General features: G+C 56.4%; 2 protein-coding genes across 2 annotated transcripts in view; one reads left to right on the top strand and one right to left on the bottom strand.

The window, feature by feature from the left end:
- The window catches only part of UMAG_15059 (uncharacterized protein), a gene marked incomplete at both ends in the record, with an annotated part of 8,427 nt that extends 882 nt beyond the window's left edge, over positions 1-7,545 (top strand). Inside the window, one exon of the mRNA XM_011388562.1 lies at positions 94-7,545. Within this exon, the coding sequence (XP_011386864.1) occupies positions 94-7,545 (7,452 nt within the window). The remainder of the gene's footprint in view (positions 1-93) is intronic.
- Positions 7,546-7,828: 283 nt separating this feature from the next.
- Positions 7,829-9,937, bottom strand: UMAG_11825 (uncharacterized protein; the record flags this gene model as incomplete). The annotated part of the gene is made up of 1 exon (XM_011388511.1): positions 7,829-9,937. One exon carries the CDS (start codon positions 9,935-9,937, stop codon positions 7,829-7,831), a length of 2,109 nt encoding a protein of 702 aa, XP_011386813.1.
- Between the last annotated feature and the right edge of the window lie 5,174 nt (positions 9,938-15,111).

Here is a 15,111-nt window from a genome sequence, read left to right on the forward strand (position 1 = left end):
ACCTATACCCCCGCCATCCCCACCGCCTCTGCATCTGCTCAGCTCACCTCCATCTCAAAACTTCGCAATCCATGGTCGCTCAATACCCCCCAGATGCAAAGCCAAGAGGACGACGAGATTGATGTCTCAATCGCACGCGATCGCTCCAATAACCAGCTTGCACCTGGTGAGGAGGCTGTGCTCAACATGCTCGACTCTGCCTCTGCTGTTGGCAGCACCGTGTCAGCTCCCGTACCAGCAACCCCATTCCAGACCGCAACACCCGGCTCGCTGGCCAGATCTCGTTCCTTTACCACCACCACCAGGTTTCAAAGTCCAGCATCCCAGTACAGTCAAGACTTTCGTTCGCCTTTCTTGGCGGGTGCATCTTCTCCTGCAGCCGGCGTCAGAGAGGCTATTCGTCAGCGCGAGCTGCTCGACTCAACCACAGCCGGCTCAAACTTTTCAGCCACTCGACCAGCCTTGTCACCAGCGACCTCGGCTTTTCTCACCAACATTGCTTCCAACGACGTCGAACCTCTTCAATCCAGTCAAACTTCGTCAACCATCTTTTATCAGCGCAACGCACAGGCTTCAGCCAGTAGTTCGCCTTCCGACAAGAAAGTTTCACGAGTACCCGTCCCTACTCTAGAGACCAAATTGCTCTCTCCACCATTTACTGCACCTTCGATCGCCTTCCCACGTCGAGCAACAGCCGCGTCCACCAGCTTGCAGCTCCCCGTCTCTCCTATCGACAGCAGCCTGCTAGGCACCTCGGCCAATGCCACCAGCTTGTGGAGCAGACCCGGTAACGTGCCCGACACCCCCTCCACCACCCATGACCCAATCTCCCCAATGCTTTGGTCAGCGGCGTCTTCGGCACCCTTCAACTGGCATTCCAAACTTCAGCGCCAGCCTACAAACGATCACAGCGACAAAACAAAACTCGTCTACGCGCTCGAGCCCGTCGTTCCATCCAGCGAGGTTGCGCAACAGGCGGAAAAACATTCCGAGCGCGTATCCTCGCTCAAGCCCGACCTTCATCGTCATCGGACCGACTTCACAGAGGCTACCAGCATCTCTTCCAGCACCGCAGCACTCGGCACGTCGTGCACTGATACTCAGGACGAGACCGTCACTGAGACAAATGCAGCACAAGCGACCCAAACAGCTCTGTCTGCTTCCGAGCCAGCAACAAGCCGCCCGCTTTCGCACGTATCCTCGGTCAGCAGCTCCCTTGCCGCCATTCGAGGCATGTTTAGCAAAGCTGCGTCCGTGACTATGGCGTCTACAGAGTCTGCAAGCTCACCAGCCCGTTCCACCGAGCCTGCCGTAGGCCCTGTCTCCTCCACCTCTGTTGCGGCTGTCGCTAAGGAGCTCGAACAGCGCTCATCGACGCCTTCTAGACCATCAAGCCCGGAAAAGCTGACCATGCCCGCTTCACCCACAAAGGCAAAAGATCTCATTGCCTTGTTCGAGAGCAACTCGGCCAATGCTTCGCCTACGATCGAGCAATCTCATCCTTTCTCTCGCGCTGCAACACCCAAATCCAAGCTCTCACCCTCAAAGTGCGCAACTTCCACCGTCAGCAGCCTCAACACGACGCCAAAACGCCAGACCCCGCTCACCATCTCTGTCTCTCGGTCCAACCTAGGCCTTGCCGCATCTAGCTCTGCTAGTGATGCTCCCACCGAGCACACGTCGCCCGTCAATGCCAAGCTCCGCGCTCAGCGCTTCGAAGCGGGCCGATTCCGACCCAGACGAGCCGGCGTCGTGGGTGTCGGCGGCGAACGCCAAGACGCCAGCTTTGGCGGTCTTGCCAGTGACGAATACGACGACGAGCATGACGAGAATGCAGCGCCGAGTAACGTGCCGAGTGACGCGCACAACGTTGCTGGTCGCTTCCGATCGCTAGGCGTAGCCTCTCAACATTCTAGATCGCAGTCGACCCCCACCGATGTCAGCGCCAACATGCTCGGGTTTGGCACTTCACCCGCACGCCAGCCGCCTTTTGTTGGGCGTCGTGCCTCTCCCTCTCAAGACAAGACGCTGAATGCAGTCAGTCCGGAAAGAAAGGGCGCTTTTCGCAACAGCATCACTGGATTCATGGGCGTACTTTCAGGCAAGTCGGCAATCTCTGGCACAGCCGGTGGTGGCCAGACTAGCAACTATGGTCAAACGCTTGCGCCTGGTCTGCTATCCGAACGACGTCACAGCGCCAAGTCGGATCAAGATGACAATGTCAGCGTCGCCAGCGCGGCCACGCAAGGAACTACCGCCTCGTACCGTCGAAAGAAAGAGGAGGGAAATCTGCCTTTGACCAGTGTCACAGCCATTCAGATGTCTGGAGAACAACCAGGCACCAAACCGCTCCGCGTTGGAGTGCTATACTACTTCAACGTGCACGATCCCAACCCACGATGGCTTCGTGTCAAGGCGGTTCTCTTGCCGTCGGCTATCGCAATGAGCTGGATCCCAGCAGGAGGAGGTCGCGAAAATGTCGTCCTGGACCTCCGAGCGTGCAGAGAGGTTCATTCTGTCCCGAGCCCCGATCATCCAAGTAGTGTGTCGGACGTTGGAGCAGCATGTGCTCGTAGACAAGGCCTCGACCAGATCAGCCCTTTCCAACTCATCTTTGACGATGGTGTAGAGAGGCTAGCCGCCGAATCCGCCAAGGAGCGAGTGCAATGGGTCACTTCAGTCTGGGATGTATCAGGAGGAGGAACCGCTCAGCCGCACAGCGCACATGGATCGGACCTCGCCAACTCTGGGCACGACGCGCAACCCAAAGCAGATAGCTCTCGACTGATGCAAGCATCGCCGGCCGCTCGAGAAATACGCCTGGTCGATCCGAGCCCGACACGACCAAATCCTGCAACTCTCAGTCCGATGTCGTTGAGGCCCGGAAGCAATGAGGAAGCCATCGACCGCATCGGATCTATTTGGAAGAGTGAGTTGTCCTCAGAACTGACCAACAAAGAGGTACAGCCGAGCTTTGGAGCAGCGATGGACAGTGCAGCAGCATCCGCACCGCCTCCATTACCACCCAAGGAGACTCGCTCGGCGCCGACACTCAATGCACAACCACACAGTACCAAGCCTGCTCCGACGGCCAACATTGCAGCCGCACTTACACCAGCTCTAGCGTCTGTAGCTTCGGCGCCGCTGCTGACACCGTCGGTTTCCAACAGTCCGGTGCGTTCCAAAGTGCGCAGCTGGCAGCGCCCGCCTCTGGACCTGAGCACCGGCTACGTGCACGATCTCACTCCCAAGACGCCAACCTTGATCGAGCCTGGCGCGGATCTCGTCCATTCGACGCCAGCTTCGTATGCCGACGACAAGAGTAGCAGCAAGTCCGTCACGGATAACTCTCGGCGCATCCAAGGCGATCGGTCGCCGGCGCTGTCCTCGCCAGATCTAGACGGCTATGCGTCTGCTCGTTCGCAGGGCAGCTTGATCGATGAGTTTGGTCCTCGAACGCCTGTCAGCGAGGCTGTGTTCAACTGGTCGAGACTCGACAAGGAGTCGGATCTCAACCCCAGCGATTCCGCTTCTCAACGACCGGCACGCAGTGAATTTGGCACCATCAAAAGCACCGCTTCTGGCGTTGAGCGAAAGAGAAGCCTCCGTACGAAAGCCGACGACGGCGACATAGACGTGTGTGTCACCGACGCTATGCACAAGTCAGACAGCCAACGTACGCCAGCGCAGCTCTTGCGCGACAGCGTTCTCGGAGCATCGCTGGGCACTCGTGATTCATCCGCAGCGCTTTTCAACGATTCGCCGGCCGGCCGAGCCGATCGTCTCGGGACCGTGATCGAAGAGACGTCGTCGCAGGCGCAGAGCACCCGCATGAATGCTTCTGTGCGCAGCAATGCACGAAGCAAGCTCGATCAAGTGGTCGCCCGAGCCATCGAAACCGGATCAGTCAAATCACCAATCGCTAGAAGCGCTCTTTCACGACTGTCGAGCGGCGGCAGCATCAACTCGCACGATGTTGGCAAGCTTCTCGAGCTGCTCGAAGAGCAACAGCAAGAGCGTCTCTCAAAGGAGAAGGAGCTCGAGGATCAGATCAAAAGTTTTCAGCAGGTGGTCTCGGATTTGCAAAAGAACAACTCCACCAGCAGCTCGCATCGTTCTGCAACAAGAAAGACCTCCATTACCACCGCGAGTGGCGACAGCAAGGTGACCAGCACGTCTGCTCGCGACTCAGAGCTGGCGGCGATGCAGCAAAAGCTAGATATGGTGCTCAAACTCGTCACCAATGTCGTAGCTGATCCTGCAGTCCACAAGAGGGCCCAGAGCGAGTCTGCGACGATTCTCAACGCTGCCAACGTGCACCAAGATGCGGAAAGCGCCGAAGTTGCGCGGATTGAAAGCGTGCTTTCCAAGCTACTGCGCAAGATGCAAGTGTCGGAAGATGCAGCCATGTCACCTAGGTCGCGCGAAATGGTGCGTTCCGCCGCGCTGTCGCACAATCCCAGCATGATCGATGAGTGGGACCGAATGCCCGTCGAGTTGCGCGGCAACGAGCTGATCAAGTCGATGCAAGACCGCGCCAAGTTTGGCAAGGACGGACGAAACGAGGCGATCCAAAGCGACTACGCCATGAGGTCGATCTCGCCTGAGATGGTTCGAGCAGGCAGTGCGCCAGCAGGTGCCACCGATTCGGGAGCTTCCGTCACCGCCGACATTGATCCGAGGAGGCGCTTTTCTGCGTCGATGCCACGACGTGCTTCGGGCATTAGCATTGCAGCCAGTGCATCTGCCACTGACCTGAGCCGGATCCCCCCGCGCAGCTGGTCGTCGGAGCGCGGCATCCCTTCGCCCCCGCCCAACTCGGAGTGGGACGCCAAGTCGATGATCAGTCGACCGCCATCGCGAGCAACGGCGCATATGGGCCTGCCAGGACGCGCTCCAGCTCAAAACTTCCGCATGCTTGGCGATCCAGCCTCGACGCAAGCAACACCGCGCCCCGTGATGGTTCAGAACGAGCCGAGCTACGGTTCACTCGACATGGAGGCCGAGATCCGTAGGAGACGTGCACAGCAGCAGGCAGCTAGCGGTGCACCGATCCCGTCGGCGCAGCTCGGCGGCTGGTATACGCCCAAAGTGGCTCAAGTGGAAGAATCTGGGACACAAGCGTCTTCTTCCTCGGTGACAGCCGAGGCGTCGGTCGCCAACGTCGATAAGCCTGTCCCGCCAACACCTAGTGTTCGATGGGCGGTGGGCGATATCGTCGAAGAACCCAAGACTGCGCAAACTGCTGCCGAGAGGACGCCTGATGGACTGGGCTTGTCCATGTCTGCCGCTGCGATGGGCGAAGCCAAGTTTGCTGGGCCGCCTCCGACGCCTGGTGTGGGCCACGTTTCGTCTGCTGGCAGCGCATCCGGTGGCTCAGCACTTGGCACGCCAAACGCTGAGCTCGCCACCATCTTGCAGGCGCTCAAGCAGAGTGAGATGGCGCGTCAGACGCAGCTCCAGCAACAGACCGAGATTTCCAGGTACCTCAACGAGCTCAACGCGTGGTTGGAGAAGGATGTTGTCGATCGATCAAAGGAATGGCGTACGCTCGCCAGCGGTGTCTCGCAACTACACGACGAGCTCAAGGCGCTCAAAGAAGGTCGAAGCTTACCGTCTTGCGTGATCGCTCCGAATGCTCCCGAGGTAAGAGTCGCGGACGCATCGGATGCGGCACGACCACCATCGCTGCTCAGACCAGGCACGGAAGGCGCTGTACCCGCTGTCACTGAGCGCGGCGATTTGGCACCTGTGGCCCAAGTGGTTACGATGGGCGACAAAGCGAATGCATCCAAGCGGTCTGCGGGCACGCGAAAGTGGAACGAGCGACGCAGCGAGTCGGCGTCGGTCGGCGAGGCGGAGAGCCCGTGGTACAAGCCCGACGAGCCGCAACGTGCGCGCAAGAGCAGCTTCAAGACGAAAGCTGCCAAAGCGGCAGCGGCAGCGAGTGGTGCGCTGCTGATTCGGCAGGCGCTGCGAGAGTGGGAGCGCTTCAAGGCGATGCGACGAGCGTCGGGTCTACCAGAAGATCCGTTGCCTGCTGATGCCACTGGCGATCCTGAAATCGACACCCAACTGCCGCTTCCAAGTGCAGCACTGCACGAGCTCAAGAATGCTGCAGATGCCGAGGATAATCTGCGCATCGCCGACTTGATCCGTCAGTGTGCAGAAGCGGGCTATGGCACACAGGCAATTATCGAGCTGACCAAGTATGTGGAGAGCAAGGCGCCCGAACCCGAGTCCGAGAGCGATGGTGCTGATGCCGACGACGCGTCTCCGCTGGACGGCGATACGCTGATGCCCACTCCTTCGCCGTACCGCACGCGTTTTGCGGTGCAAGACGAGCCGGAGGAGCCGAAATCCGACGACGCCAAAGGTTTCATTCAGATGCAAACGCCCGTCCCGGCGCGTGTGGCTGAGCAGGAAAAGGCCAAAGAGACGGCGCTCGAGGAGGTGGAGGAGGTAGACGAGGCAGATACCGGATCGGGATCGGGATCAGGACCCACTACGGCTGCGCTGGCGCTTGCGGTCGAGGAAATCCTCAAGCACCTACTTTCGTCGAAAGAAGAGGCCAAGCAGAAACAGAGCGAAGCGGAAGCCAAGGAGGCGGAGCGGAAAGCGCAGGAAGCGGAACGCGAACGGTCGTTGCTCAGCCTGAAAGAAAAGGAGAAAGCGGAGCTGGTGGATCTTCTATACAGTCGTATTGCAGCGGACAAGGCGGCTGAAGAAGCCAAGGCGAAAGAGCTGGATCCCAAGAGTGCGATTGAGTCGCTTGTTGCTGCGATCAACGCGCAGAAGGAGACCGAGGTGAAATCCGCGGCTGCGGCTGACGCGGCGTTGCGCCAGATGACGTCCGAGCTGCTCAAATCGACGAGCGAGCAGAACCACAAACTGGTGGAAGCGGTGAATGCAGCTTCGCGCGATATGCTCCGCCACAACGTCCAGCAGCATGCCGACGAGTTCAAGCGCTTGTTGCACAAGGAGGTCACCGGCATGTTTGAGGATGTCGGTAAGATCCGCGAGGCCAAACGCCATTTGGAGTTTGAAATCGCCGATTTGTGGAGTATCAAATCCAGGCATTTGCAGACTCCTGGCGCTATGCCGATTGCGTATAGTGTGCCTGGTGGGTATCCGGCGAGTCCTGCGATGGGCGGCGTGGGAATGGGAATCGGAATGCCGCTCCCCATGCCGATGCCGCAGATCACGCACTATCACGCTAGCCCCATGCCGACACATGCTCCGGCGCATTTGTCGCCCATCCCGGCGCCAGCTCCACCTGCCGCCGCCCAGATCGACTCGTTAAAGGCTCAGAAGAAAGCCGTCAAGGCAGCGCTCAAACAGGCGGTTGCCGAGAGCAGTCCTGCTCCAGCACCTGCACAAGTCACACCTGCGCCCGCGCCCGCGCCTGCTCCAGCTCCTGCTCCTGCTCCTGCTCCTGCTCCTGCTCCTGCTCCAGCTCCCGCGACCAACTTCCTCACTCGAAAGAAAGACGTCCTGAACCCGTTCAGCATCAACTTTGGCCCCCGCGCGCCTGTCTCCAAATAGTCTCTGTTCACTCGCTACTCGCCATCGCACCGCTTTACACATCTCTCCACACGCATACCTCATCTTGCCTCATACGCAGTGAATCGTAAAAGCTCAGTCCACGTCTCGCCCGATTCCGACGCATGGATCCTGTATTGTGCACATGCACAACCGCGCATCAACCGCGCTCGGTATGCTCACACAGCTACGGTCAGCCACACAATGAGATGGAGAGCAACCACTCGAAAGCGGCGTGCAAACCAAAGTACAATGAGACCGAGATCATGTATGCAGACGAGCGCATCTAAGCCTCTGGACTATTTGAATCGTCTCTGAAAGCCGCCTTAACCTGTGCAGCGGTCGAAGTTGCTGGGCTGCCATTTGCGCCTGCGGGGAGCAGAATTCTTCTACGCGCGTTGATGAACCAGTTCGAGACCTGCGACAAAGTGAGGCCTGTCATACTGCACAGAGATCGTTTTTCGTCTTCGGTTGGGTAAGGATGACTGGCATGTTCCAGCAGCCACGTCTTGAGCAGATCCGTAACCGGTTTCGGCAGCTTCCCTCGTCTACGTGGTGGGGGAGCAATACCTGCTGCAGGTCCCGGTGGCACATGAGCCGCAGCCATGGGCATCACGCCGCCCGCCCGACCCATCCTCGGCACACCAGCGTGCGCGTGCATGTCGCGTGCATCTTGCATGTATTCTCCACCACTGTATGCGCCCGCGTACCGAGCCTCGGCAGCATGTCGTGCTCCTGTGTGCGCACCCATCGGCGCCACCCCAGGCGAAGCCATCCGCCCTCCACCATTGCCAGCTTGGCCGCCAGCATGAGCGCCAGCCGGTGCGTACGCCCCTCCAGGCGCCGGTCCGTACGCATCGTAGTACGCATCGCCATACCGCACCTTGCCTCCTGCGCCACCAGCAGACCCAAGCGGTCCATGGTAGTACTCGTCCATCTCTGCATCTTGAATGCGTTCGCGCGCAAAGTATAGTCGTCGATCCGGGTAAAACGGCTCCGGATAGCCGTGCGGCTCTGGCGATGCGCTCAGCCTGTCCGAGTGAGCCATCGGATCCATGGATGGCGGTGTGTACCGAGAGCTGCGCGACGCATGTGCAGGGGCCGCAGGCGCTGCCGGATAGCGTGGCGCAGTTGCACGAGACGAAAGAGGCGGAAGCACCGGGCGCGTGTCGGATATATACGAAGGAGGCGATGGCCTTCGAAGGTATGACGAGTGAGGTGCGCTGCGACTGTACGGGTCATGCGGCGGTGGCGGTGCTTGCGGCGGTGGAAGCGCTTGGCGTGGTGCGTAAGAAGGCGAACGAGGCAGAGATGCAGGACTGTATCGATCGGATCGGCGCGAGACGGGTGCATACGGGTGGCCGCCTGGTGCCGCTGTGTCGTGCGCGCCGCTACGATAGGCGGTGCGCGAGGTCGACGGTGAAGTAGGGTAGGAATGGCGGGGCGAGTAGCGTGGATCTTCCATACGTGGGTCTGCGTAGTGGGTTGCGTAGGCTGCATCTCGCGAATACGCGCTGTGATAAGTGCGCTCGGGAGTCTCGCCGCGTCCTCGCGCTCGATAGTAATCGGCTTCTGCGTAAGCAGCAGCGCGAGAAGGATAGTCTGGCGTAGTATGCCAAGCGCTGCCGTTCCTTTCGACGCGCTCAGGCGGAGCCCGCCGAGCGCCGATATCGGACGAGATGCTAGGCTTGCGTTTGAGTCCCGAGGATGCAGTCGGTGGAGAAAGTTCGCGCGGGTCGCGGTAAGCAGCTTCGCGGTATGTGTCCCGAGGGCTGCTTGCGTATCCGCGAGCATAAGGAACGGAAGCAGCTGGGAGTGGTGGGCCTGATCGTCGACCAGCAATACGAGGGCTGCCTCGGTCCGAGTGAATATCCCACTCTGCGGAGTGATTCGAAATCCGACCGGCTGGCGAGGCGGGTCGACGTAGCGATGCGGAAGGCGGCGAGACGCGGCGGGCGACCAAATCTGCCTTTTCGGAAGGGTTCATGGTGAAAGCTGCGGCTTTGGTCGAGCCGATACGGGGGGGGACGAGATCTGTCTTGGCTATGCCGAGTGAAGTGATAGGTGGGAGAGGCTCGATGTCGTGTGAGAACGCCAAGGTTGCCACAGTGCTGATGGAGCGTTGACCCAAGCTCGAGACAGAATGGCGGTCGAACGATGTCTCGGATGAGCGCGTCGAGGCAGCTGGCGGTGAACTGAGACGTTGCTCTGATGAAGACGTGTCGGCAGGACGTTCGCTGCAAGCGCCAGTGATAGAGCCAAAGCGTGGTGAAGGGTTGCCGATGTTGGAAGAGCTTGGAAGACAAGGTGTGGTGTTGATGCTCGGCAGGCGTGGGGAAGCGTGCTGCTGTTCGCGAATGCTACTGACGGGTCTGAAGGATAGCGAGCTGACCATGATGCAGCCGGCGATGCCGGATATGAGGAGGAAAGTGGACTGCCAAAACAGGCGACACCAGCGGTCAAGTCGATCGGTTGACAAGTGCTGTCAAGCAGGCGATGCGCTTGTTCGAAGCGCGTAGCGATGATGAGCAGAGTGAAGAACCGATACCAATGCAAGGTGCGTGGAGTGCTGGTAGCTGTCGAACTGGCTTCAGCTGGGAAGATGCAACGAGATGGTGATGATTCAACAGCGGTGATGCTGACGTCGCGACCGGTTAGAGCTACAAAATAGTTAGGTGATGGAAGGTTGTAGACAGCAGCGTGAGCAGGTGTAAGCAAGGCAAAGACCGATGTTGCAGTGAATCCGGTGTGAGTGGAGAGGATAGAAGGATGCAGCTGGACGATGCGGATGGTGTGAGTGATTAAAGACCACGTAGCGGATGGACAAGGATGGATGCCGAAACGGAAGGCGGGACCAAGTGCCGGTGTATAAAGGACTGACTGTAAAAGGGACGTGAAGCAGAGAGGTGGATCTGGTGCTGGGCCAGCCGATCTGGGTGGATGAGTGACCAGGAACACGAGACGCTGAACAAAGCTTGCACCGAAGCGGCGGTGAGCCACGTAGCACGGAGAGACGGAGATTGAAAAAAGCAACGGCGGTGATGGAAATGACGAGAGTCGCAAAATAGAACAGAGTGACAAAGGATAAGGGACGGACGGATGAGGAGGAGGCGGCGGCGGCAAAGATTGGCAGGGCGCAGTATGCTATGGTGGACGACTGAGCGTTGAATTGATCACGAATGCTCCAGACCGAGTGTGACAGGTTGGCGGATGTGAGGGGCCTGAACGGCACAGAAAAGGATGACGAACGATGGTCAGCATCAAAGGGCAGACAAACCAACGAGAGACGACGCCAGAGTCACAGCGTGGAAGAAACGAAAGCAGAAAAAGCAACGTCGTCGGTGCAATTGAGACCCAGCCGCAAGTGTAAAACAAGCAGCAGCAACAACAGCAGCAGCAGCAGCAGCAGCATTAGCAGCATCACGCAAAGGCGGTGGCGGAGATTGGAAGGCCGAACAGTGAAACAGAGTCAAAGTGCCATCTCACCCAAGCGAGCGGCGTTGACAAGCAGAAAAGCTTTGTGGCTGCTGTCAAACCACTGAATCAACATTGAATCAACAGCTGCCAGGCCCAAAGTCTCATGTCAAAGAAAAATACAGGAAAATAGCCGTAAGATTTGAACAAAGAAGAACAAAACGAAACCAAATGAAACCATATGAAAATAACAATACCATCATATAGATAAATAAAGAAGAAAAAGTAGTTGAGTACGTTGCTGTGACTAGTTATCCAGAAACAAGGTCATGCCAGACACGGCCTTCAACCCAGCAGCCATCCGAGCGGAGTGCCAAATTCGTCCAAGTCAAAAAAGGCCAAGCCTGCAGCAATCTTGGCGGTGTGTGCGAAACCCACCGAGCTTTGGATTTCCCAGATTGGCTCATTTGTCCAGGCGTAATTTCAGTCTTGCGCTACAATTGTGCAGCTCATGAATCCAAATTACCGTAACACAAGCCTGAGTCGTGAGTGTTTTACGAAAGAAGGGCAGGTACTGCAACTATTTTATTATAATACAATAAAATAAACACGCATACACTCTCATAAAGTGTACAGTATCACGTCACAGCCGTCTCAGCCGGGCTGTCTCGAGCCTAAAAGGGTCACGGCAGTTTCTAAATTATTACTATGATATTATTTCTTTTGGCCTTGACCCAGGCCGAGCCGCACTTTCTTTTTTTTGACAGCTGAGTCCTGTGCGTGTTGTGCTGCATTGCCCCTTTTTTGGTTTTCTTCGTTCTCTTCTGGGATGATACGCGCAAAATCAAGTAACAGGTCACTAGCAGACGGTGTCCGACACAGCTTCAGCTACTATTGCCATGCTGAAAGCATTCAAAACACGCAAGACCACAGACCACCCTGGGCCTCACCATCTAGAGCAGATCAAGGCGACTCGCCCCAGATCAAGGCAGGAAAATTCCAAGTCGAAGCAAAAGTGAGTCAGCTGCCACTAAGCTTAATGCGACTACCCTGGACTATCATGCCACCTGAGACGGTCCATCCGCACTACAATCACGAATCCTACACCAATTCCCTCATAAGTATTCCCGCAGGAAACAGCAATGGAATCCAACCAAATGCAAGGCTCGACATCGGAGCTTGTGGCGTCACACCCACCTCACCACGACGCCCTCTCTCCTTCATCAGGAAGCGACAAAGGAGCAAGAGCATCGCACCATTCAGCTGCATGCTCGGCAGCAAGCTCGGCATATGACAATCGATGCAGTGGAGCCGAACTGTGTTTGGCGTGTCGGAAGTTCCTCGGCATGTGTCGGCTGTGCGCTGATGTTGCGAACAAGGCCTTGCACATACCCTTAGCATGTGTGTCTGTTCTTAACATCAAACTCTTGCAATTGTATCAACGTTGACCATCATTCCTTTTCATCCTTTCTACTCCGTCTCGGCACAAACGGCAGATGATGAGGATTCGAGCACAAAGGGTAAATGATGAGCTCATTTCCGAAGGAGCTCAACTAAGGGATAAGTCGCGATCCGGAAACAGTACACCAACGTAAGTTAGCTGGCATCCGCATGAAGCGAAAGAATGCAACAGTCGGCAGTCGCAGAGTCATGGGAGCGTCCTTGGCACTTTGTATCTACGGCACTGTACGGTATCATTGTGCAGTCGAATATGAGATCTAATTTCGGGGTGGACCTGTTTCGGAATGCACTCGACTAGCAGGTCAGCGGAATACAACAATCACGAATCGACCCGCTTCATTCGGTCGCATTCGTGGGAGGGGGGGAGCTCGATGCTTGACGCTGACACTCGCTATGATGGGCGAGCATTTGGGCGCCAACTAGTTCCATTTCAAGCGAAAGTTGCCCTGCTTCCATCTGCGCTTTGTAGCTCGAGTTGAGACGCAACACCGTCTGCGTGTTCTGTTCGTTCGACCACTGTGCACGACGCTGTTCGGAGCTGAGGGCTGACAGGTTCGGTCCAGTATGTCGCTCGCATCCAATTCGAGGATCCGAGGCAGCGTACGCAAATCAGGCACAACTCGTATTCCGTTGACAGTTGCTCTACCACAGACGTCAACGTTCTGACAGGCGGCTGACCGACAGCGGGTTGATCTTTGAGCGCCACTCACCACTCACTCACCACTCACCCCGTGACAATTGATTCACTGCACTCTCACACCGCAGGAAGTAGCCTTGCTGTGTTGCCAAGCAATGTCTCTCAGCATAAATCTCGCGTCGACTACGTTTGGAGTACCATTTTTCATTTGATTTTTTAAAAACTTTCCTATTTCGATTCGAATGATCTCTCAGATTGAATTTGTATTGATTCATTTCGTTCAGCTAGAAGCCTACATTTACTGTACAGATGACTGGAACGTCCACACTGATGCAATGCGACAGCTTCGAAGGAAACGCACATGCAAATACTGTAGGTGTTTTGTGGTAATTGACCGGGCGGGGTGTAGGGGTGAGTGCAGTTACCTAAGCCAACATTGGATCCAACGCTGCTGACAATGCAAGAAAGAGTTCACACGAGTCGATCACTCGTTGTAACAGAGTTTCATCCGCCTGCACGTTTTCCCACCATTTTCTTTGCCCGTGCATCAGCGCACGATCTCTGCAGACCGCCAAACAGTCACGAGTGCTTCAGAGTGGGGTCAGATGCTCGAACCAAGCCAGAGCTTCGGATTCAAGAATTGCACCGCATCGGCAATCGGTTGCCGCTCAAGTAAAAGTGTCACAACAGCCAAGATAGCCTCCGTCGTCTCTAAACTTCTAAATCGTGAATCGCTTGGATCGAAAAGGGCTGACGTGGTCCTCGCTTGCCTTCGCTTGCCTTCGCTTACCCTCGCCTCCGTCATCATCGGCACTGGACATGCAGCTACAACACGGCTAGTCATGCATAAGAAGTTCCGACAGGTGAATGCGGTTGCTCTCCCTGTTCAGCCAAGATCGCACCTTCTTTTCTCTTGTCTACTGTATCTCTAGAAGCTGATTATCGACCGGCTTGGTTCTTCCCGACTTGTCCGATAGTAGCACGCCAATTTCTGTGTTCTCACGCTGACTTTCCCGTTGCCAGCTTCGAACGGCTGACATGCTTCCGAACTTGCACACACTCACACTGGGAATTTGGTCGGTTTTTCAGAGTTATCTCGGCACGTATTCACGATTGTTCCTGACTCGCGCATACGGAGCCAGCCAAACAGTCAAACAATCACGAATAGTTCATCAATCGCACTCGTGATTGACGCGCAAACGTGCTGTCAGTCGTGAGTGGGCTGTCTCGTCCCTTTTCGAAATTGCGGTCACCTGTGCCACTACTTGCACCACTCACTTCTCTTGTGCAGTTTTGAGCGTTCCACTCTTTGCTGCTCATCCAGGTAAGTGGACTTGCTCAACACAGCGCTGTGTAAATTATCGTCGAAGCACATGCATGTGGCACAGCGCCCTTGTTCCCATTACCATCTGAAGCGAGGTGCAGTCGCGTCTGAACCAGGTTCTCGGAAGGTGCACATTCACAATTGATTCCTCGCGTTTAAGCGACTCGCTCGCTAATCGTGAGGCAATCGTCAATCGTGAATCACGAATGCTTCGGCTCGAACACCGGCGGATTTCCTTGAATCTGTCAACCCTCTCTGAACGGTGTCTATTCCCTATTTTTTTTTCATGAAAGAAAGACGCATTCTTGGGTTCACAGCCAACACATGGGCCGATCGGCTGGTAACTTATCGAGCTTTTCCCATCACAAGCTCACGTTGTTATTGAGGCAGCAACTGATCGTCGTTCATGCATTTCGGTTCTTCGAAGCTGGACATTTGGATTAAAATCCAGGTCTGTTGTTTCGACTTGACAATCCGCGCTCGTCAACCTCATCAATCACGAATCTCGAATCACGAATCGTGAATGGCGGCCGCTACCAACACCTAAAAGCGCCGCCAAGATTCCCTCCACTGCGGTGACTTTGCACATTACCCAGCTCTTTGTAGCGAGTCTTTCACCACTACCTTTGTTTTGACCTACTCGTAGTGTGAAAAGCTGTGCCATCCCCATTGTCCGATGCGTATTATGCGACATGTGGTTAGCTGGAGACAATAGCCATTCCGAAAACCGTCT

This window comes from Mycosarcoma maydis, chromosome 1, assembly GCF_000328475.2.
Source record: "Mycosarcoma maydis chromosome 1, whole genome shotgun sequence".
NCBI lineage: Eukaryota > Fungi > Basidiomycota > Ustilaginomycetes > Ustilaginales > Mycosarcoma > Mycosarcoma maydis.